The sequence below is a fragment of the Aythya ferina genome (genome assembly GCF_964211825.1).
Source record: "Aythya ferina genome assembly, chromosome: 1".
Classification (NCBI taxonomy): domain Eukaryota; kingdom Metazoa; phylum Chordata; class Aves; order Anseriformes; family Anatidae; genus Aythya; species Aythya ferina.
Window position 1 is genome coordinate 104,236,116 of NC_140296.1, and position 21,221 is coordinate 104,257,336.

Consider the following 21,221-nt stretch of genomic DNA (forward strand, 5'->3'; position numbering starts at 1 on the left):
TGAGAATGTGTTCAGCTGATGAGAAATATATTATTAACAGAGGCAGCAGGACAGAGCAAAATTAAACACAGGTGCTTGAAGATTGAACCTGCAGATTCATTATAACACATGGGGGGTGTGAAAAAACAAGCATACCTCCCCCCAACATCTGTTCAATCACCCGAATGATCTCCCACACCCAACACATTTTCTTCTCAAATAAAATTTTGGTAAACCCAAAACAGTACCACGAAATGCTGCAAGTGTAGTAGGTACATGTGCTTGAATGAACATCCACTGAAATTTTTTTATATTAAGGACCTACTTTGTAAGTGGAGTGCTGTGTTAATAGTGCTAATATCACAGCATATTTTATAACTTTGATTTAAGATTATACTCACGGGATTTTTTTAAAGATCACTTGCAAGTCATCCAGACTGATCAGGTTTGGCTTAGTGCAGTCAGACAGAAAATTAAACCTGAAATTTATCTAAGTTGAAAACATAACCTTCCTGCCTTTAAATAAAATGTCTCCAATATTTTAACTGCACTCCATAGGGAATTTCATGAACAATAGGAGGAAAAATGTCACTTCCTATTGGTAATACTTCATGAGTTCATTGTGCTTTCCCGCTCAGACACTGTGCTTCTGGGTAGCGCGAGGTAGCATGAAACGCTTGGAAAGAAAGAAGGGACAGGGCTCGTCATTTCCTACTGATACCAAGTCACATCTGAGCATGGGAAAACTTAAAAAGGAGGAAGGGACCTACTCGGATGACTAAGGCACAGTTGCGTGCTCAACTGGAAAAAATCTCAACAGTGACTGGCATCCTATTAGCGGAAGGAAGAGGGATTGAAGGGAGACACGAGGAGCTGAGCTCATCTGCGGGGCTGGAACACTTCCCCTCGTGCTTTTGGGGCTGCACGAAAGGCAGCGCTCCCGCGGGGGCTTGGCTCTCCCCCTGACGGGTAGATAGAGAGGTGTTGCTGTCCATGTCCCTGCGCAATGGTCCCAGATAGGTTTAGGTCTGAAAAGAATTGGCTTTTGTCCTATGGGTGGAGGAACTGGGGTTTTCCTTCTGGTCGGCCCCGTGAGGAGGTGTGGGACAGCTCCGCCAGGAGGTGACGCCGTCCTCCCGACCCATGAGGCCGGTTGGTTGCCGGTTTAGGTTGGTTATTAGGCAAAGTTCTTCACTGAAGCAGTTGTGAGGCATTGGGGCAGGCTGCCCAGGGGAGTGGCTGAGTCACCATCCCTGGAGGTCTTCAAAAGATGTGTGGATGTGGTGCTTAGGGACGTGGTCCAGTGGTGGGCTTGGCAGTGCCAGGTTACTGGTTGGTCCCCGCTGTCCCATCCACCTCACCCAGCACATCCTCCCAGTGACGGTGCTGCTCTGGGGGGCCCTGGCTGAAATCAGGGGCGACCCTTCCTGGTGATGGAGCGGCTTGGCTGGCAGCAGGTGGGTAGAAGCCAGCCTCTAGCTTACAGCCTGGTCCTTCACTTGGGGCAAAGCTGCCAAATGCCTTGCTTTTCCAAGCTCCCCATTCTCTGACCTCCTTTCACAACCCTGGAGGAAATAGGTTCTTTATATTAAACTAGGATAAGTCACTTCTCCATGCAAGGCCACGACTCAGAGGCCTGGTGTGGTTAGCTGGCTCCTCTCAAAGTGCCATGGGGCAGCAAGCTGGGGCTGGAAATAAGGAAAAGAGACAGGGAAAAGCCTGCTTCCCAGTGTAGAGCCCATCACAGCTGCTGGAGATGTGTGGGGAGGATAAAATGTGCTTAGCAATGTGTGCCTGCTTAGATGTATTCCTGTCGTACTGCATCTTCAAGCCTGGTGACAAAGTCCTGTCATGGGCGAGCACCGGGAGCATCTCAGCGGGGCTGGGGCTGTTGCTCCAGCGCAGCAGGGTGAGATTCACTCAGGGTTCGTTCCCTTGACTAAATTGTTTATGCTCTGAGCCCGGGTTGCTGTTTCATTCTTTCTGTGGAAAACTTTCCAAGTCTAATTGGGGAAAGCTATCAATTAGTGCTTCATCTCGTTCCCAAATGTTCGCTGCTCACAGCGGTATGGAAGTCAGAGTGAAAACAAACATGAACAAAACTCAGGAACAGGCACCAAATTATTTCAATCTCTCTGAAATGACACCTTCTGCAGAAAAAAAAACATCCAGCATGGAAAACAGAGAACTAATGGGCAACATATTTACCTGACCTGACCATGCAAATTGTATTCTATGGGAAGGCACAGGGTATGCCAATTAAAGACAAGCAGTGCGTATGGTGATCTACGTTGTTGTCGGTGCTGGGTCTGTTTTACTGCAGTGGCATCAGTGGTAAGAAGCAATCGGATTTTGCCAGCTATTAGTGGGATACACAAATGAGAAGGAAAAAATAATAAAATAAAATAAAATAAAATAAAATAAAATAAAATAAAATAAAATAAAATAAAATAAAATAAAATAAAATAAAATAAAATAAAATAAAATAAAATAAAATAAAAAACACCACACAGCAGAAATACCACAGCCAGCATCTATTTCATTGCCAGGCTAAGGGCAGACGTATACCTGAATGAGGTACCACAGGTCAGCAGCAACACCCTAGGGAGGGCATTTCACGGCTAGCAAGATGACCTCTCAGCTACAAAATCCTAGCGAGTGCCCAGAAAAGCAGCCTGGGGATATTACAGGGGAGATTTCGCAGGCTGTGTGGCTGGCTCGGCATGCAAGTAGCTATTAGGCTTCGGCTACAGACGTGGCTGTGGGAATGACGTGCCTTTGAAAGTTATATGAGCCAGCATCAGCACTGAATAACCCAGGCAAGGGATCTCACATCACTTCTGAAATCATGCTCGTGAGCACCCAGGAGCAATTCCTCAGCGGGATCACCCACACTCCTGGAAGGGGAGCCCTGCCCCAGCCTCACAGAGCTCCCCATCCATTTCTGCACCCGGCATTTCCCCATGTTAAGGGGCAGCACCCCTAAGGAAGGGGCCCCAAGGACGCGAGGGTGACACCCGGCTGCTCTCTCCCTGTGGGAGCAGGCGGTCAGGAAGGCCTCAGCCGGAGCTCAGGCCTTCGCTATGCAGACAGGTCAATCCGCCGTGAGAACCTTTGCTAGGCTCAGAGACAGCAGAGCTGCCTGGTTTGGGTTTGTTTTTTTAATTTTTGAGACATCTGGACACAGCAACACGGCCGGGTTTTGGAGCTGGGTCCTGTCCGGAGCTGGGCCCTTCTCCAGGTCTGCGGTGGGACCAGCCGGCCTCAGGAGCTCCTTGCAGCCTACCCCAATCTGTGACCCGCTGACCAGCTCCAACCCCAGTATTTGGGGTCATGGTGACAGCAGTGCCAGGTCTTTTGGTTGTCCGGCTTGTCCACTACTGCTCCTGTCCACCTTAGGCAAAAATTTAAAATGGAATAGCTAAAAATATCCCTCGTCAGGAAAGAGGCAGCATGTCCTTTTCTGAACGAGCCCGCAGGGTGCTGTTGAGGGAGAGGCAGGAAGAAGCAGAGCTCCGAAACTGCGACCAGCCTCTGCACTGTGGAAAATTATGGGCTGGATCCTAAAACTGCACAAATTGCTGCTCTGGCATGAAAAGAAGAGGTGGCGGCATGAGGCAGCACACCATGTGCACGGCCGTGCCCGCAGCCCCGAGTGGCGATGTGAGTCGCAGCTGTGCTGGTTCCTGGAAAAAATCTCCCTGCACAACAGCTTTTAACCACAGCATTATAAATATTTAATCTTGCCTGGCTGCATTACTCAGCCTTTATTAAGAGCCGCTCTCACAGCCATAAACTTTGGAATAAAATAATAATCACTTTTTTTTTTTTTTTTCATTTTTCTTTCTCTTCCTTAAGGAAGTGCCAAATTTCCTATTTTTGCTATAAACTTCCTCGTTCAGAAGGCAGCCCTGCCACGGCCGCTGCTCGGGACGCGCTCCTGGAGGCACGACGTGGGACGGGCGCCGTCCTTGAGGCTGTGGGCAGGTGGCTTTGGCATGGGGCCTGCTGTCCTGACGGGGCTGTCCCCGTCACCCAGAGCAGTGTGAGGGGGTAAAAGGACAGAGGACAGGTTGTACTGAGGGGGAATATGGAGGGAAAATAGTCAGATTGGTTTTAAAATGCACTGTGTGCGTGAGGCTCACCCCGCTCTGAGGCTTCCCAGTGCAGCATCCAACCCCCAGCCCCCTGGTGATTTTGGTCCGTGACCCTCCTGCAGTAAAACGAAGCAAGGGAAATGTGCTTGCAGGGGTCCCAGCCACCCGCTGGAGGGGTGAGAAATGGGTGACTGCGAGGACCTGCCCCGTCCTCCGAGGCAGAGCGGGCTCTGCAGAGCAGCACCCACACCACGCACAGGGGCTGAGCTCGCGTGGGGAAGCCGTGGAAGAGGAATGCCCCTGCCCTGAGGCAGATAAATGCTTTCACAAACCTGCAAACCTAACTGCAATGCTCACATCTCATAATTTGCAAATTCCTTGGAGCAGACATTTAAATATCTATAGCCCCGTGCTTTGTTCTAGCAGGCTTTCAACTTTTTCCCGTAACTTCGTTTGATTTCAGTGGTAACGAACGAGTCAAGCAGCTCTGTGGATGCTACCACGAGCTCTCAGAAGAGCATTGATCCTAGGGACTTTTTTCTCAGCTGAAGCAGGAAGCAGTGCCAACTACAAGAGCCTTGTGCAAGAGCACTAACAAGGGAGAGCAGTCATCAAAAGTATTTAGCATATAATGCAGTTTATTCCACGTTAATTATTTCCTGTGCCTACTTTTTCCTCTCCTAGGAAGGAAATGACAATATTGTAAGCAGCATAATCAAAGGTCCTGTTCAAATGTCACCCCTCAGAGATCAGATCCTCCATCTAATGGCAGCTGAAAAGGGTCTTTATCACTGAAACAATGACTTGCAACAAGCCTTGGAAATACAACAAGAGTCCTCAGGCTCCTTTGGTACGTGTGCCAGTGGCACAAAGAGCTCTGCCAGGAGGAGGGCGCTGGCAATGTCGGGTGGTTTTGCCATGGACAGCCACTTCCTTGCAGTTGTGGATGTGCACCGGGGTTTAACGAGTGAAACCCAGGGAATTTACTTAACTGTGCTTCTTTCATGTTGCCTCCCCTGCTATTGAACACTTTCCTGGTATCAAGGGCATTGAAATGCCCTTGGTGGCCAACAGCCAGCAGTGACTTCAGTTATTTACAGGCCGGGGAGCGCACAGAACAAACTCCTCAGAATAACACTAATCTAAGATGAAAGCACTGCTTGCAAGAGGGATTCGGGTGGGTATTTTCAACTGATTATAACTGATCCAAAACATCTGGGAAGCTTCCTGCCAAGGACACTAATCTCAGCGCAGTTATGATGAAGTAACTAAAAAAAGCTTCTTTTTGAAGGAGGAGGAGCAGGAAAGTAAGGAGTGCTGGGGCGCATAAACACCCATAAATAATTGCCACCAGGTACGGTCATGCCGCAAGCCCAGATCCCAGGCAGCGATCTGTCCGTCTTACGGAGATCTCAGCACCCTGCAGCAAGGCCTTGGCACGGCACCGCTGGCTCTGCTCAGCCTGCTCATTAAGCAGCAAAGATCCGATTTTGGGGAAGTGTTGTCAGAAGCAGCTCAAGAAACAAAGTGATCCTGGGAGGAATGAAAGCTGGGAGCCTCCAGACTGTAACTCCACTGGATGCAACGTGTGCCAGGCCACTGACCAATTTGCTGTAAAAAGTTATAAAAAGGGCTACTTTTTATATTTGCAACAACTGCCAGTTATAAATAGCCATTTGATTATTTCAAGCACAAACTGCCCAAACAAAATAATCACTTTCAAGGCAAAACCTGCTTTCCTTGGACAGCATTCATACACCTCTGTGTGAAACCCACGATGGAGAGCATCGCAGGACAGAGGGGAGAAGAGGGAGAGGGTTTGTGTCTGTGTAAGCTCCCTTAGAAGTCGCAGCGGCCCCACCAGCAACCAGCACCTCTAGTGACCAGTAGGAGTGATCAGGAGTTGGAGCTAGGTGCCTAGCAGCTTTTACCATAAATTTCACTGAATGCTGCCAATCCTAGTTATGGATCAAGATTGCTCATTGTACCACTGTGGGTTGCACTGACTACAATATTAATAAATGAAGTACTTTCAGGTTTTCTTCACTCCACCCTTTGATAATAGCAAAGGAGCACATTAGGAAGAAAGCCTTGAGCTGTGTGAGTACTTAAAAGCCCTCAAAGAATTGCCCAGGGCTCTGATTTTCATCGGAGGAAGCGGTAGAAACAGGGATTCTTTTAAAACCTGCTCTATTTCCTTGCCACATGGGAATAAATTCCAAGCAGCTTTAAAATACAAAGATAAAATATTGACAAACTGACTTTTTTCTTGAAAAGATGTTATTGTAAAACCGGTACTCAAGAAAAAACATCAGAAAGTAACTTTCTTAAAATGATCAGTGATTGATGAACAAAAATCAATAGTTTATTAAATGACATTATTTCTGTTTTCTGTATTCAATCTTCCAGCTACAAGTTCAACCAAGCACTTCAATTCAATTTGATCCATGTCTCTTCAACCATACTAATACATAATGAAAATTACGATTGCTTTGCAGTAATGGAAAAACATTTAGCAACGCACCTTCTCTCTGTTGTTCTACAATGAGTCAAAACAAGCAGAGAGACTGCAGCCAGCAGCGCTGAGATTTGGAAGGCTGGAGAGCCACATGCAGGTATTTTTATTGGACAGCCAGCGACCACAGAATTTATTTCCATCTTGTTGCCCTGGCAGGTTTGGCACAGCTGGAAGTTTCTAGTTAATATCTCAAACATTTGTGTTTTCCAGTGTATCTATGACTAAAACCTTGTGACAAGAGGATTAGGGCATGAATAAGACTTAAAAAAAAATAAAATCTACCAGTGAAAAATGTCAAACACAGGTGTAAGTTCAGACAGCAAACATAACCAGACTGTTAGAGCTGCTGAGTCACCCTAGCACCACAATCCCAAAATGTGGCACCTGCATAAAATGTTTCACATAAAAATTTGACATATGTTATTTGCTGATGAGCAACTGCCTGTTCTTGACACTGAGACAGTTTGTGAACATGATCTAGTTTGGCGGAGGTGGAGAGTGATGTGCAGGGGCAACTCGTTACCTGGACCGTGCTGCAAACTACACTACCGACCGGCTTCCTTCGCTTGCCTTTCTGCACTGCAGACTGGAAAAGAACTGCTTTGGGGTGTGAATGAAGGCATCGTTATAGTTGCTGGCTGTGAGTGACCACAAAAAGTATGAGTTCACCTCCCTTTAAAACACCCAGTTGATCCTCATGCAGAATTTTCTGAGCAGCCTGGCTCTGCACTGCGCAACTACTGACAAGGAGACATACGCACCTCTGTGGAAAAGCATCTCCTCTGAGCACACAGAAGCCTACACACAAAACTTGAGCAATGTTTTCTTAAAGACTTCTTATTCACCTAGGTAATTCTAGAGACTTAATTATCCATTAGTAGCCTAGAATCTTAAATCAAAATCCTCCCTTCAAAACAAACCCAACATTCAAGTCTACTGCATTTTCTTTGTTAGTCCTGAACCCAGAACTGAGACACTCGCCAATAAATTTCATTTTTCATTTTAAAATGTTGATGTTATAAATAAAAATACTTCTAAAGTCATAATCTTAAGAGTTATTTCTATGGTAAAGATCTTACCCTATTGAGCTTGTTTTTATTGTATCCAATCCATTTGCACATGATGCTTATTTCTGCAAACAGATTTCTGTCAGTCTCTGAAAGCATGACAGCTAACAGCTTGTTAAACTGAGCGAGCTCAGAGGAGTGCCTTCCAATGCCAAAGAAAAATAAAAGATGAAAATATTTCTAGAATGCTTCATTTTCAATGTCACTGGAGTTTATACAAAAAAAAAATATTTTCCTTAAATAATTAAGAGGTCAATTCCTTTAAAAATAAAGTTAAGATCAGGTATGTCAAAATGCAAACAGGCATATAGAGATCACTGAACTTTTACTGGATTAGCCTGGGAAATTTTATTTATTTATTTTTATAAAAAATTAACTTATACAGACTGTACTAGCTAAAAGAAGTGCAAGAACCAACAATTAAAGACCACTCAAAACAATATCCAATATCCTAGCGCACATTTATTAGATATATTCTCTCTGAAATAGGTTAATATTTCAATACTCAAATTACAAGTTTCTAATAGAACAATCAACATGAACAGGGCTGATTCCAATCTTTGCAGACACAAGTGCTGCTACCGTTGTATAGAAATGTAAACATTTACTGAAAACCTAAGGCTGAAAGAGGCATCTGCTATGGAAGAGACAACTTCAGCTTTTCTCAGAAGAATCTAACACACAACGCCCCTCTTAGCAAACAAGTGTATCAACCAAACAGCAGAAGAGGCAAAAAGGTGTTTGTAGAGCTTCATCTCGGCCCCCACTTGATGTCTTTTACGCCGTGAAATTGTCTTTTCAAAGCATGGCTGTCTGCCCACTCAGCGTTTAGAAAAGAGTCGTCATCATCCTCTTCTAGTTTCTGCGAAGAGAAGGGACAGGTGAAGGCAGCAGCAGTGAATTAAACCCGCGCTCGGTGTCTGCTGCAGCGTAGCTCACACAGAGCTAAAAGTCACCGCTACCTTAAGCTCCTCCTGCTTTTTGTAGTAGTACAGCATCATCTGTTTTTGCTCTTCATGACTAATCAGAGGTTCACGCCCTGGAGCTCCTTGTCCTTTCTGAAAGGGAAACCATAAATTTTGTTCACAATGGCATTTGTGATACAAAAAAGAACAGGAGAAACTGCTACGCAAAGATAGCAGAATCTTTCTTCAGACAGCAAGGTATCTCATGTTCGACAAGGTCCTCAGGGCAGGAAAATAAACATTAAGAAACTCCTGCTGCGTTCAGGTGAGACTTATTCTTTCATCCTGGCATCTTAATCATGCTGTCAATTTTATGAACATCAATGGAAGCTAGAAACAAGATTACTGAGTCTGTTTTACTAAAACTTCCGCTCTAAAAAACATTAGAAGCCTCTCAGCTTTCAGGCCATTCCAAATGTCTCAGGAGGGGCCCATCCACCTTCAGTTTCCCTGCTAACACAGACTTAAAATGGCTATGGCTTGGTAAAGCAGGGAAGGAAGATAGTTACAAAACACTACAATTAAAATAAATTTTACTTGTTACTACAAATATTTTTTTCCAGGCAACTGTCCTCATGGAAGAAGTGATGCATGCAGCAGAAAATAGCTGATGACAGCTATTGTCAACAACAGCAAACAGAACAGTTTAAAGGGAGATGGCGAACCCCTTCAGGAACAAAAAGGGTCTGGCATGGTTTAAATTAGCTCTCCAACCCAAGAATGCGGGCGTCCAGTGTCAGATAAGAAAACCACCGTACTACTTCGCATTCTCTGAAGAGGTCCAGCAACTAATTAAGCAGTGAGACAACTTTCCCAGGAGCCTGTCCTTCAATGGCTGTTGAGTTGTCGCACCATTTTTCAGCCACCCTGACAGAAAAGAGAAAGCAGTTCTGGGCTTCTAAATGGCAAACGTGTAAGTCACTCGGCTTGGCTTCGACGAGTTCAATTACAGGCACTCGCAGACAGTAAGATCTGCTGTAGCCATTTTGCTTTTCAAGGCAGAGAACCGAAATGCAGCACCAGAGTAACTCTGACCTACGGATAAGTAGGATGCTCTGAGGCATCCGACATCCACAAATGCATCCTTTGAATGTGGTGCTACATACACACGAACGGGCTAAGCAAGCTCCAAAAAAGTTCTGAAAGTGCACTGAAAACACAAATGTTCTCCCCTCAAATATGGCCTGAGGTGAACAGAACTGCAGTTAGTTTGTCGCTCTGTCCAGAAAATAATGACCAGGTTTATAAACTGAGGAGCAGCAGAATCTTTGCCTCTTTTTTGCTCACTGCTCCACAGCAGAGCTATGTTCACAAGCCTCATGTGCTTCACCACACCTGACTGAAAAGTCTGATTTCTTTTAAGAAGCTCAACCACGAGCTTTTGGTGAGCTGCGGCTGACAGCACAGCTGGGTGGTGCATGTGCAACAGCTTGATTTTCCTTCTAGCACTCAGCAGGTTCTCATTGAAGACTTCAGGAGAGCTCAAATTTGGGCTCTTTCACAACATGTGTCCGCAGAGAAGACACAAGCCCACATTCCCAAGGCAACCGAGGCAGTTTGAAGACCTGCCATCAAGCAACTGAGGACCCCACAGTCAGAAAGTTACTGAGTTGCGGAAACCTTCTTTCAAAAAAGGCGATGAGGGGTATCCACACCACATATAACTGTGCGTGCTGAATGAGTGGGTCTGTCCAGTGCTCCACACGGAGATGGAACTGAGAGACAGTTTGTTTGCCTCTTTTTGTGTGCGTTTCTGTGGTTTTAAGCTTTTCAGGTTGTGTTTAATCTAGTTTTAAGTAGCTCTTTGGTGTATTCTTATAAAGCAGGTAATAGCAACTACAGTAATTCCTTTGCCTATCAGCTAAATACTAAGAAGTACTTTGGATAAAATAAACTAAAAGCTCAAAATAGATTGAGTACAGCTTTGAGACACTTAAGCTGGACCTAATCTAATCCATTTTAGACACCTACTACCAATTCTCTTCCACAAAGAATTAGACTGCCGTAAACAACACATAAAAAACCTTCCCGTGATACTTACTTTCTGTATCTTTACAATGATGGTTGTTTTCTCATTTTTGCCTACATAGTCAGAAAGCAACTTGGTTTCTTTCAACTCTTTTCCTGCCCACCATAATTGTGCTTCAGATTCTTTTATAACTTCAAGTCCGGCCTGTGACAAATAAACAAACAAGGTGAAGTTTGGGGGAGAATTTACTGGGGTGCTGGTTTTAACTTTTGCCTTTTTTTGTCAAAAACTTTTTTTTTCCCCCTGGAAAACCTTTTTGGAATTAAGTGCAATTCAGCTGATTTTACACTATACGCCTGTTTCACTGCTCTCTTCACGTTAATGTGCAGCATCTCGGTTTATGTTCCATTCAATTTTGATCTAACAGCAACACTTTGGGCATTAAATTCTCAATATTGACCACAAGCTTAAATTGGGTCTCACACTTACCTGAACTCAGCTTTGTAAGTAACATTTCAAAGATACTTCACTCACCTTATTTCTAGTTAAGCTATTGGTGTGCTTTTATGTACATTGTCAGACAAAAATATTAAACAAAATATTTCATGTACATGAAAACAAGCAGCCTTCACTGATAAAGTGGGAAACACCACAAATTTAGCCCAGACACTACATATAATACAAAAACACTACTGCATACGTGAGTCCCCGCCAGGTCTTCTTTATCTTCCAGCTCCATCCTCACTGGGTCATGTGGAGGCAATCCCATTGGGTACACAATCATCACAGCCCCTCGCAGCTGGTCCAGTGCATCTTTCACCATCTCCATAGTAACACACACGTTGGCCTGAACTTGTTTCTGAAATGCAGGCAAGGATCATTCATATTTTACAGTCTGTAGAGAACTGTAAAATATCTACGTATATACATATATATATATGGAGATTTTACATGTACATATGTGTGTCTGCATGAAGACTTCGTTTAGTAGTCACTTTAAAGGTTCATGGCTGGGATATTTGAGCAAAGCTAACCATCTGCGCAAAAATAAGAGGAGTGCAAATTTTCTCATTTGAGTATTGATTTCCATACGTATCATTAGCACCCTCTCTGCTTACCTTGCTTACAGTGGCAAAAAATGAGAGATCTTGAACATCCACCAACTTGTGCAAGAGGCATTTAGTAACAAACATCTGTGTATATAGGCTTTCTGATAAGAATACATATCACTGCAGAAATTGGATGTGATTCATAAACAAGATTAAAACAGTAGAATTAACGTAGGGCTAGAGAAAGGGTCTAAAAACTGAGGGTTGAGTTAAAAATAGAGCACGTGAGCAAAGGAGTAAAGCTTGGCATGGTTCAGGCAGAGATCTGTAAGATCAAATACCTGAGATCATTCCAAACCCAACTGCAACAGACAGAAGGAAGATCGAACAAACAAAAAGCGAAACAAGATGCATGTGGAAGAGAAAAATTGACACTTTTGCTTAAGGATTTAACTGTTCCAATACTGAAAATAACAAGGTTTATTAAAAAAAAAAAAAGTAAGAGAATGCTGCCTCCTTGTGGCTATTATTAAACCAGTTAACTGGCACGTACAATTGGTTTCTCAGCCTCAGATGAAAAACTTTTTCTCCTTTTTTGCTTTTTAAATATACAAACATATTTATTTTCATCACCATGCAGTGACGAACCTGCCAAAATACTTCACAAACTATCTTTTAACTTAATTCACCAATAAACAATAGTAATTCCTGGAGTAAGAAAGCATTCAGTGCAGTAATTTTGCAATTTCTTATTGTAAATGACGATAAGGTAGATAGTTGAGATAGCTGTAAGTTCCACCCAGGAAGAACTGCAGAGTGGAGACGAGATCTGCAGGTTTTTTTTTTCCTCTCAAGATGTAAAGCCAAATATTAATAGTTTCCTAGACATTTAAAAATAGAGTTGATCAGTTGTAATCCAAGAGTCCAAAGTGTCCACCCAGAGGAAATCTTTAAAGTAAAGCAAAGGCTTTAACTTCTCTCATTTCATCTCATTTAACATGTCTCATTTCGTATGGATTTTGTTATGACTCGAAACAGTTTGGCTGAAATCCTCCCTAAATTCAGGACAGGTTTGCTGCAACTCAGCACACCTGAGGCGCTGTCACGCAACACAGTAGCTCCTCTGCTTGCCTCCAACAGATCCATGAAGCCGCTGGAAACACTGAGCTGCTCACTCCAGGTGACTGATATGACACAGTTATCAGCAGTGGAACCGTCAAGAAGGCCAATTTCAGTGCACAGGCAATGTTAAAAAAAATGTTAACTTTATCTGTATGTTTAACTAGTTTAAAGCTGTTTTCAAGTTCCACACCTGCTAATTCCCAGATTATAGAGGTGGGGAAAAGTAAACAGCTTGCAAACATCCACCAAAAAAAAAAACAATCTGATAATAAATATGATTTAATTAGTGTTTCAAAGTCATATGAAAGCTCAAACACTATACAGAGTATCTCAATATTTGGTAAAATGAAGATGAATAACTGAGTCTGTAGTTCCATCAGGGCATACCCTCTGACTTATGTTTACACACACGAACTCATGGAGACCAAGCTTGCCTCCAAGTACTTGTAAAACCAAGGCCTAATCTAAGAGATCAAAACATATTTTTCAATTAATTATATGTAGAGCCAAATGACTACGCTAATGAGCAAAAGGTACTTTATTGCAGAAGCATCACAGAATGAAGTTAATTTTTCACCAGAAAACACGACAGGCATCCGCCTCAAGAATGCATCAATAGCAAATTAAGAGCATGTGGATAAAATTAAATGCAATTTAATCATTCATGTGGTCTAGGCTGCCAGCATTCACTTGGTGTTTAATATCGGATTCCTTAACTTGTTGAACCAGCTTGCCAAAAGCCATTAAGAAAATCATTAACAGAAATGTCCATTTCTGTTAGATTGTTCACATCACCGCAGGATATTATTCAAAAATCATTATCCCTTACACTGAAAAAGGCCCATATTTAATTAAGCCGTGCAACAACACAGCACCTATTAGGACAGTTCACGCTACTTTGGAAAACTTACCTTAGAGATTAAGGCCTTGGCTTCCTCTATTGTCTTTTTTATTACTTGCTGCATTTTTTCATTTGGAGCTAAAAATAAGAGATGCACACTTAATAATTTGTATTTACCATAAAACCAAACTAAACGAAAGCAAAACAAAAAACACAACCAACCACCACCAACCCAAAACAAGCAAAGGACCTGCCCTAGTTATTCTCTACTGTAAGCAAATGAAACATTGTTAAAGCACAAAGCAAGAGATACATAGGCTACTACATTGTAGTCTATTTACCACTTGCATAGTGCATTGTCACACTTCTTACTAACTCGAGAAACAAACCAGCATGTGTCACGGGAGAGTCAAACTTACATTTGCATTAAGACAATTGACTGATACTGAAAACTTCACTTGAGACAAAAATACCGAGTAAAAAGCAACAGCCATAATCTCACACTCACCCCAACCTAAAGCACGACTCTTTCCCTTGCTGTACTTGTAACTGTTGTGGGCTCTACGGGCAGACGTGCTTTAATCAGGAACACCAGCTTGGAGTTTTCTGACTTTTTTTCTAATTAAAATCTCATCCTAATAGTAAATGCAGTTTTGCAACTACAATGCACGTTTCATATCATAGTTACATATTTAAACTGTTAAAAAAACCCTCCTCTCAAAGAAAAACACAGTTAAACCATGCTCGTTTCCAGCTGAGTATTTAAATGCATCATTTAGTTGTATCTAATTTGGCCCACATTTGTGCTCTGTTCAGTATTACCGCTTTGTTGATATTAAAAAGCTGTCTACCCACTAACACATAAATGCCCAACTATGACTACGAGTAAGAGTGGTACTACCTTTCTGCTAAATTTACTCAAAATTTTTTACTATAAGGCCTGACACTGCTCACAACCATGCCAAACTCTGAAGCAAAATGCCTGCCCCAAGGTGTGCAAGAGACTCGACCACTTGTGGGAACACAGGCAGGAGGGAAAACATTTAGGTATATTGTAAGCTCTCACTGAAACTCAACAAGAGCTTAAGCTTGATTGAATGATGCGTTGCACTAGAAGAATTATTTTCCCCAAAACAACATTTGGAATAAGCTGCTTGTGTATGCCAAGTTAAAGCTAAATTATTCAAAGCTTCCTCTGTAATTGAACTGCCTGCAACCAGCATCTAAAGGGCTGCTGGCCTGGCAGGGGCTGTTGTGGTGTCGGGGTAACAATAAAGCAGCCAGCACGAAGATGGTCACAGCCAGCCCTCGTGCCCCTGGCACTGAGGTGGCAGGGGAGCAGTGCTCGATGCTCGTACCAGGTGCTAAGGCAGGAGCAGAATTTGCAGAAAGAAAAAGAGATGAATGAGTTCAGGAAGCCTGAGTCACAGTGAATACAAGAACTGAGAGACACTAGAAGAACCTGTTAACTCAAAACACCTTAAAACTCCGGAGAGAAACAGTACACAAGTATGCATTTACAAACAGGGAGGATAAATTGAAGCAAAATAGTCACTCTCCATACTGGCAACTGTAACTGCTTATTTTTGGAGTCTACTTCCAAGCATTACAGTTGCAAAGTTAAATAGCAGGTGTGCCAAAGAGATATAACACCATTTAGGCTTTTAAATCAACATTACGCTAGGTCCTAACCCAGGATTTATGTATGTAACTGAACATTTAGCTGATTTATTGTGGAAAAAAAGGCTCCTAAATAGCTTCTTACATAACAAATCTACAACTGCCTTTAATATGGTGTGTTTATAGGATGATCACTGTAGTTGGCAAAGAAACATTAGCCGGCTATCAGGCTGGCCTGTTATCGAATGTATACTAAGTATTGACTTGGTTTTCTCTTCTTCCAGGACAGTGAGGTGAAAATGAAGTTCAGAATTATGGTTTTCACGTTCCTCATGATATCACAGATTATTTATGCTTACAGAGAAAGAAGCAAACATCTCGGCTCTATTTACCATGTCCATTTCTTCGTCCAATTTCATCCTTCTTGAAGACACTCCCGCCACTGGGTACACACTTTTCTGCCCACTCATCCTTTAACTTCAGTTCTTCAATTTGCTCTTCCGTCAGCCCTTGCATGTTAAGTGGCAAGTAAACACCATGCTCTGCCAGCTCCTGCATCTCTTTAAAGCGTTTGGAGAACAAGGTTAGAGACCTGTGTTACTGAGAACACAGCGCTGAGAAACGCCCTTCTGGATTATGCACATGCAGAAAACCTTACTGCTGGGCTTCAGTTTTTAAAGATATACGTATATGAAAATAATAATGAATATATATATATATAAATGCTTTGTATATATATAAATATGTTGTATATATATATGTGTTAAATATAGATATATGTTATAGATATGTATATACACACAGTAATTACGTTAAAATTCACACTTTTTCACATGTGCATGAAACAGTGTAACAAATGGAACAAGCCTACATGATACCAGCTGATCTTGAAGGTCTTTTCCACCTTTAATGATTCTGTGATTCTCTACGTGCCGGCCATGAACTTCTCCTTACTTTTAGTCAGCTGTAGCTGACAGCACGTTCCTTTTTCCAAACCCTTTCGGGAAGGCAGCTTCTTTCAGGAGGGGAGCACGTTTTACCGCTGCACAGCAGCGAATCTCTCCACAGCTGGGACAAACGGGCAGCCTCTGCCTTTGGTGCTGGATCAGAGCCGTGGGGTCAGCCCGTCTCCCGGTGCGACCCAAGGGACAAACACAACTCCCTGCGACCATTTCTGCCCGACCGAGGGCAGGCCGAGGTGTTTACCCAAGGGGTAGCCCCTGGTTACCACCGCCGGCGCCTCGCTGCCGCTGCCTCCCCCTCCGCCCTGCCCTGGGGCCCCGCCGCTCCCCTCACGCCGGCCGGGAGGCGGATGGCGGCCGGTACCTGCGCACAGCCGCTGCACCTTCAGCCTCCCGTTGTAGATGCGGGCGACGAGGGGCGCCAGCTCGGCCAGGCGGGCTCCGCAGGCCGCCTCCAGCAGGAACTGGCTCTCGTCGCCGCGCTTCACGTGCAGCCGCACCATGGCGGCGCCTCACAGCCCCTCACGGCCCCGCTCTGGGCATGGCGGCCGCCCTCGGCTGCGTTCGTTATGGCGGGCGGGGCGGGGGGACACAAAATGGCGCCGCCCCCTCAGCCGCGCCTCCCCTCAGCCGCGCCTCCGCCGCCCGCCGCAGGGCAGGGGCTGCTGCTGCGTGAGCGGCTCCGGTACAAAGAGAGAGAAGGGTGAGTTGGTAAGGGCAGGTATGTTTATTTCGTTAATGCAACACCGCCTTCCACAGGGTATATAACGGCATGGTGCACGCCACTGAGTTTCAATACTGCGGTTCTGGAAAGTATACAGCCATAAATATCGTGTGTCACAAGCAAGAGAAAACGGGTACATTTTTACCACAATTTACCACAGGGAACACAGGAGTCATGAGAAGGTGTTGAGCGTTTCTGTGCTGAATCCTTAGCCGTCTCTGATCTGCTGCTAGTAATTTGTTTTGTTAATACACATCACGGTGGTTAGCGATATTTACACACACTCTAGGTTTGGAGCAGTTCTTGTGATCTCCGCAGTACGTTGCTGTCAGCCTCCGTAATCCCGTCTAGTGCAGAGGTGCTGTATACCAGGTAGGTTTTAGTTTTTAATCACTGTAATTAAATATTCAACGAAGAACATATTTATCACGTAACTCCCACTAGGAAAAAGTTTCCCCCCAAAGTTGTTTTGCTAATGTAAGAATATACCAAAACACCGATCACAGATGTTTATAGCCAACAATGTAAAACAAGGTAATCCACATACTGAAGCACAAAGATTAGAGTACCACTGCTGTTTAAAATGTGCAAGTACTGTTTAATGAGCCGAACAGAAAAAAGCACAATATAAAACTCACGATAGTCACTTCTCTACCCAGCTGCAGCTCATGGCCAACCAGACAGTGTTAAAGGAAGAGTGGATTATTTTATAAATAATGTTTTGATAGCATTTGAGGATTTTAAAAAAGTACTGTCGTTCTGTATTTTACTACTGCAATGCTAGTATGTTGAGTTTCAGTCATTAATTCTGCAGAACCAGTACAGTTTGTTTGCAAGTAAGCCCATGAGTGTAGGCAGGCAGTTGCAGTCCCCCAAGAGATGACAACATCGTGACACGTTCAGCTTGTAGTAAAAGCACACATCTGCACATGGAAGTTATGTCCCAAGACACTGCAAATTGTAGGGAAATCAGTTATTTTGAATTTGCTCATGATAATAAAATACTACATTTTATGTAATTTAATGTGAGCTTTAGAAAACATAAAAGCACAGAGTTGTATTTTTATAGAATAATATGTAAAACTGAAACTTAGCCTTTGCTAGCCTCAAAGCAGCACCACACACAGGATGGTCACCGTCTCTGGGGAACAAAGGGTCACGTATTTAGTATAACTGCAAAAGCGACTAAACGATAACATTCACCTCAGAGAACTGCAGTTCTCTTTTCTTTGAAGGCGACATTTTTGACAAATGCAGCAGAAGTATAGTAGACAGGAAGGATGGTGGGAGGACAGCCCAAACATGTAAGGTGACTTTTTCCTCTGATGTTTTACAATGACCGCTGATTCTTTCATGCAGGGCCTTCTATAGGACAAGAGAGCCCTTCCAACATGTGAAAGAGGGTGGGACAAGCTAATGGTAATATGTTGTCTGTAACTGGTAAAAGACTGCTTTATATATATCAAGATTCAAGGGGATTTGTTTCCAGAGGTTGAGGGAAACCTTATGTCAATTGTTTCCAATTTGTGTGTGGGGAGAAAAAGTATCTTTAAAATAGTAATGAATAAGTGGATGATATGGAACAATTACTCTGAACTACTGCTAGTCAATATATGTGACAATAATATTTTAACACCTGAAATGTACTGACACAGAAAATCGAAGTCAAGTAGTGAATATATTAATACACAAAGCATTGTTTGTATTTTGAAATTAAACTATTTCTGTTGTGCCTCACATTCAAATATAAGCCTTACAAATCTCCATAGCCTCTGTTATAAATTAAACAACTTCTAAACAATACTTGTCGACATTCAAATCTCAATAAACTTTGGCAGCTCTTTGGTAAATACTTATAAATATCAATTAACAAAACAGTAAAAAGGGAGTCGGAAGGCTACCAGCAGGGAGCCTCTTTTGAAATTCCACAAAGGGAAACAGAAATGAGAGAGCTCCCTAAGCAAAAACTATTTCCCAGGTTGGTATATTTTATTGAGATTAGTAGCTCATCCTTCTTTTTCTGTCTATTCAAATACTATTACATTGGGATTTTCATAAGTTTCAGACTTTTTTTTGTGCTCTACCATATATACATATTCAAAATTTATACACAAATAATAGTGGCTGCTTATGAGTAAAGTTTCAGTGCATTTGACAATTAATTATTGCACACAGAATAATCTCAAATGCCCAATTATTCTACTGGATAAATCTAGCAACAAATATATCCTCTTATATTTTTGAACACCTATCTTTCTGTAAAATCTTGTGTTGGTGACACCTTAGGTGCCGAAGAAGTGGTGAAAGGATCTGCAGGGGATCTGTTGCTGGTTATTCTTGATGGTATAGGAGGTGCGGGTGGTCTTCTTGCTGGCATTGTATAGAAGCAATCAGTAGAACTTTTATTCCAGTCAGTATCAAAGTTAAAGTCTGAACCAAGAAAAGTATTTTGTTCAGTGCCCAGCAAATCTGGAGATCCAGCTGTCTTCCTGGAACCGATTCGCTTAAAATCTGGAACACTTTTAGATGGCTTTAGCTTTACACTGAAATTCTCCTCCTCATCAAACGTTACCCATCCTTTTGGCTGTACATTTTTTACCATGAGAGAGTTACTTCGCAAGCAAAAACTGTTTTCAGATGCATCAACAGAAAATACAGGCTTGCTCGTATTACGACTGGGGGGATTTAGGGAAGGGAAAGGATTGCAAGCAGCACGTCCTTCCAGTAAATGTGAAGTTAATTCAGATCCTTGGGTTTCTGTTCTAAATGGGTTTCCAGCATTAACAGTTCTTTCAGTGAATGGGTTTGTGCAGTTCAGTCCAGTAACAAATGGATTTGGAGAGCTGCGCGTATGTTCCTGGGATGCGTTAAAGGTTGGAGTAGGAGGCATTGCTGGCATGCAATTTACAGTATTCAAAGTATCATAATTTCTTTGTGTTGCAGAAGGTAACTGCATCAACTCCTTTTGGTTTAAGGTTGGAACAGCTGATGTTCGAACAGATGTCTGCATCTTTGACACAAGCAGCTTAAATGACAGGTCTTCAAAAGGGTCACTGTTCAACTGTGTTTCGAGTTGAGTGCCGTAGGCTCCATTTGTTTTAATCTGGAAAGAAAACAAAGTGCTTAGTAAGTCAGGGGGCTGTCTCCTTTTAAGATCATCACTAACTCCCCATTTCTCAGTTCTATAAGAACAAAACAAGCTCTTGGTCTTAAATGAAAACTGTAACCAAACTGTACTGAAGTTCTTTTACAACAAGTGCATCATGCAAGTTGCTTCTTTTCTGGAAGACAATCACCCTCGGCCCCTTCTCTGAAGTAAAGCTCACTGGCTGTTAAACACAAGTCCCCTCTCGTCCCCCCCTCACCCATGCCATCGGTTCATGCAACTCAGAATCCTGGCCAAAAGCACTAAAACACAAAAGGCACAAATGGTATCAGAAAATCTTTGAAGAGCTTGGGCAGATAGGCTATATTCTGAACAAGTGATAACCCAGCACAGACGTGAAATGAAAAGCTCTAGGTCTCACTGTCGGAAAGGTTCTAATGCTGATGTTACAAGCAATATTTAAGCATCACAATGAAAGGGAAAATTAGTGTTATTAGTATATGCACATTAGGCACTTCTGTGTAGACATATCTGTAGGCTTCTCTGCTGTTTCTTGATGTGTGAAGCTAAGATCAACAGCTTTGTAGGGAAGAGGAAGGACTTTCTTTTAAAATACATTACTATTTTAGAAAGGCAAGTTATCATCGTTTAGAATAAGACTAAATGGAAAAGCCAGTTTTGTCCATGCAACTTCTTAAAACCAAAATATTCATGGTTTTATAAATTTCTTCAAACAACAATGTAACTTTTATACTTTGTTACAACTGTCCAGAAAAGGTAGAATGTTATCTACAGTTTGTTCAAGTCATGACACTGACAGAACAAAGTTTGGAGCTCCACCTTATTAAGCGAAAGCAAAGCAATTAAGCTTAAGTTGAAATAGCTTCTGAGAATTCCAATTTCACAAATGACTGTCATTTTAACACATTGTTTTAAAATACCCAAACATTTATACCTTTAGCATGAAAATTGCTAACTAATGTTTTGTTGGAGTAGGAAGCTAGCTAAAATTATCAACTAAAATACAATGTTATAATGGCCTAACCTCAGTCTCGTTGTTTTTATTGCATTTATTGTCCATAGTCTGAAGCATGTCTCCACACATCCACTTACCAAGGAGCTATGCAAAAATAACATACTCTAGAGACTCTCAGGACTAATAAAAATATTGGAAGGTTGTTTGTTTTTTTTTTCCAGTATGT

General features: G+C 42.7%; 2 protein-coding genes and 1 long non-coding RNA gene across 6 annotated transcripts in view; 1 reads left to right on the forward strand and 2 right to left on the reverse strand.

The window, feature by feature from the left end:
• Positions 1-8,103: 8,103 nt before the first annotated feature.
• LOC311446167 (cilia- and flagella-associated protein 298-like) lies at positions 8,104-16,790 on the reverse strand. The gene is made up of 7 exons (XM_084539069.1): positions 16,554-16,790; positions 15,620-15,787; positions 13,678-13,745; positions 11,296-11,454; positions 10,668-10,799; positions 8,624-8,719; positions 8,104-8,523 (listed from the first exon to the last, which is right to left on the reverse strand). The coding sequence occupies exons 1-7, from the start codon at positions 16,690-16,692 to the stop codon at positions 8,413-8,415; spliced, it is 873 nt and encodes a 290-aa protein (XP_084395195.1). The 5' UTR covers positions 16,693-16,790; the 3' UTR covers positions 8,104-8,412.
• LOC311446203 overlaps positions 16,750-21,221 on the forward strand; it is a 32,690-nt gene continuing 28,218 nt past the window's right edge. Inside the window, exon 1 of one of the 2 annotated variants that reach the window (XR_014698803.1) lies at positions 16,750-16,892. This is a non-coding gene — a long non-coding RNA (uncharacterized lncRNA). The remainder of the gene's footprint in view (positions 16,893-21,221) is intronic. The other variant, XR_014698804.1, reaches the window with a different exon arrangement.
• SYNJ1 (synaptojanin 1) overlaps positions 16,898-21,221 on the reverse strand; it is a 63,876-nt gene continuing 59,552 nt past the window's right edge. For all 3 annotated transcript variants that reach the window (XM_084538973.1, XM_084538972.1, XM_084538971.1), the window contains exon 32: positions 16,898-20,016. In XM_084538973.1, the coding sequence (XP_084395099.1) occupies positions 19,162-20,016 (855 nt within the window). In that variant the 3' untranslated portion in view covers positions 16,898-19,161. The remainder of the gene's footprint in view (positions 20,017-21,221) is intronic.

Excerpts from the sequence above, each read along its gene's own strand:
- LOC311446167 (XM_084539069.1), bottom strand. The coding sequence starts at position 16,692 with ATGGTGCGGCTGCACGTGAAGCGCGGCGACGAGAGCCAGTTCCTGCTG. Across the intron at positions 13,746-15,619 it reads TGGACGAAGAAATGGACATG|CTCCAAATGAAAAAATGCAG; the intron begins GTAAATAGAGCC and ends TCTTATTTTTAG. Across the intron at positions 10,800-11,295 it reads AAGACCTGGCGGGGACTCAC|GCCGGACTTGAAGTTATAAA; the intron begins GTATGCAGTAGT and ends TATTTGTCACAG.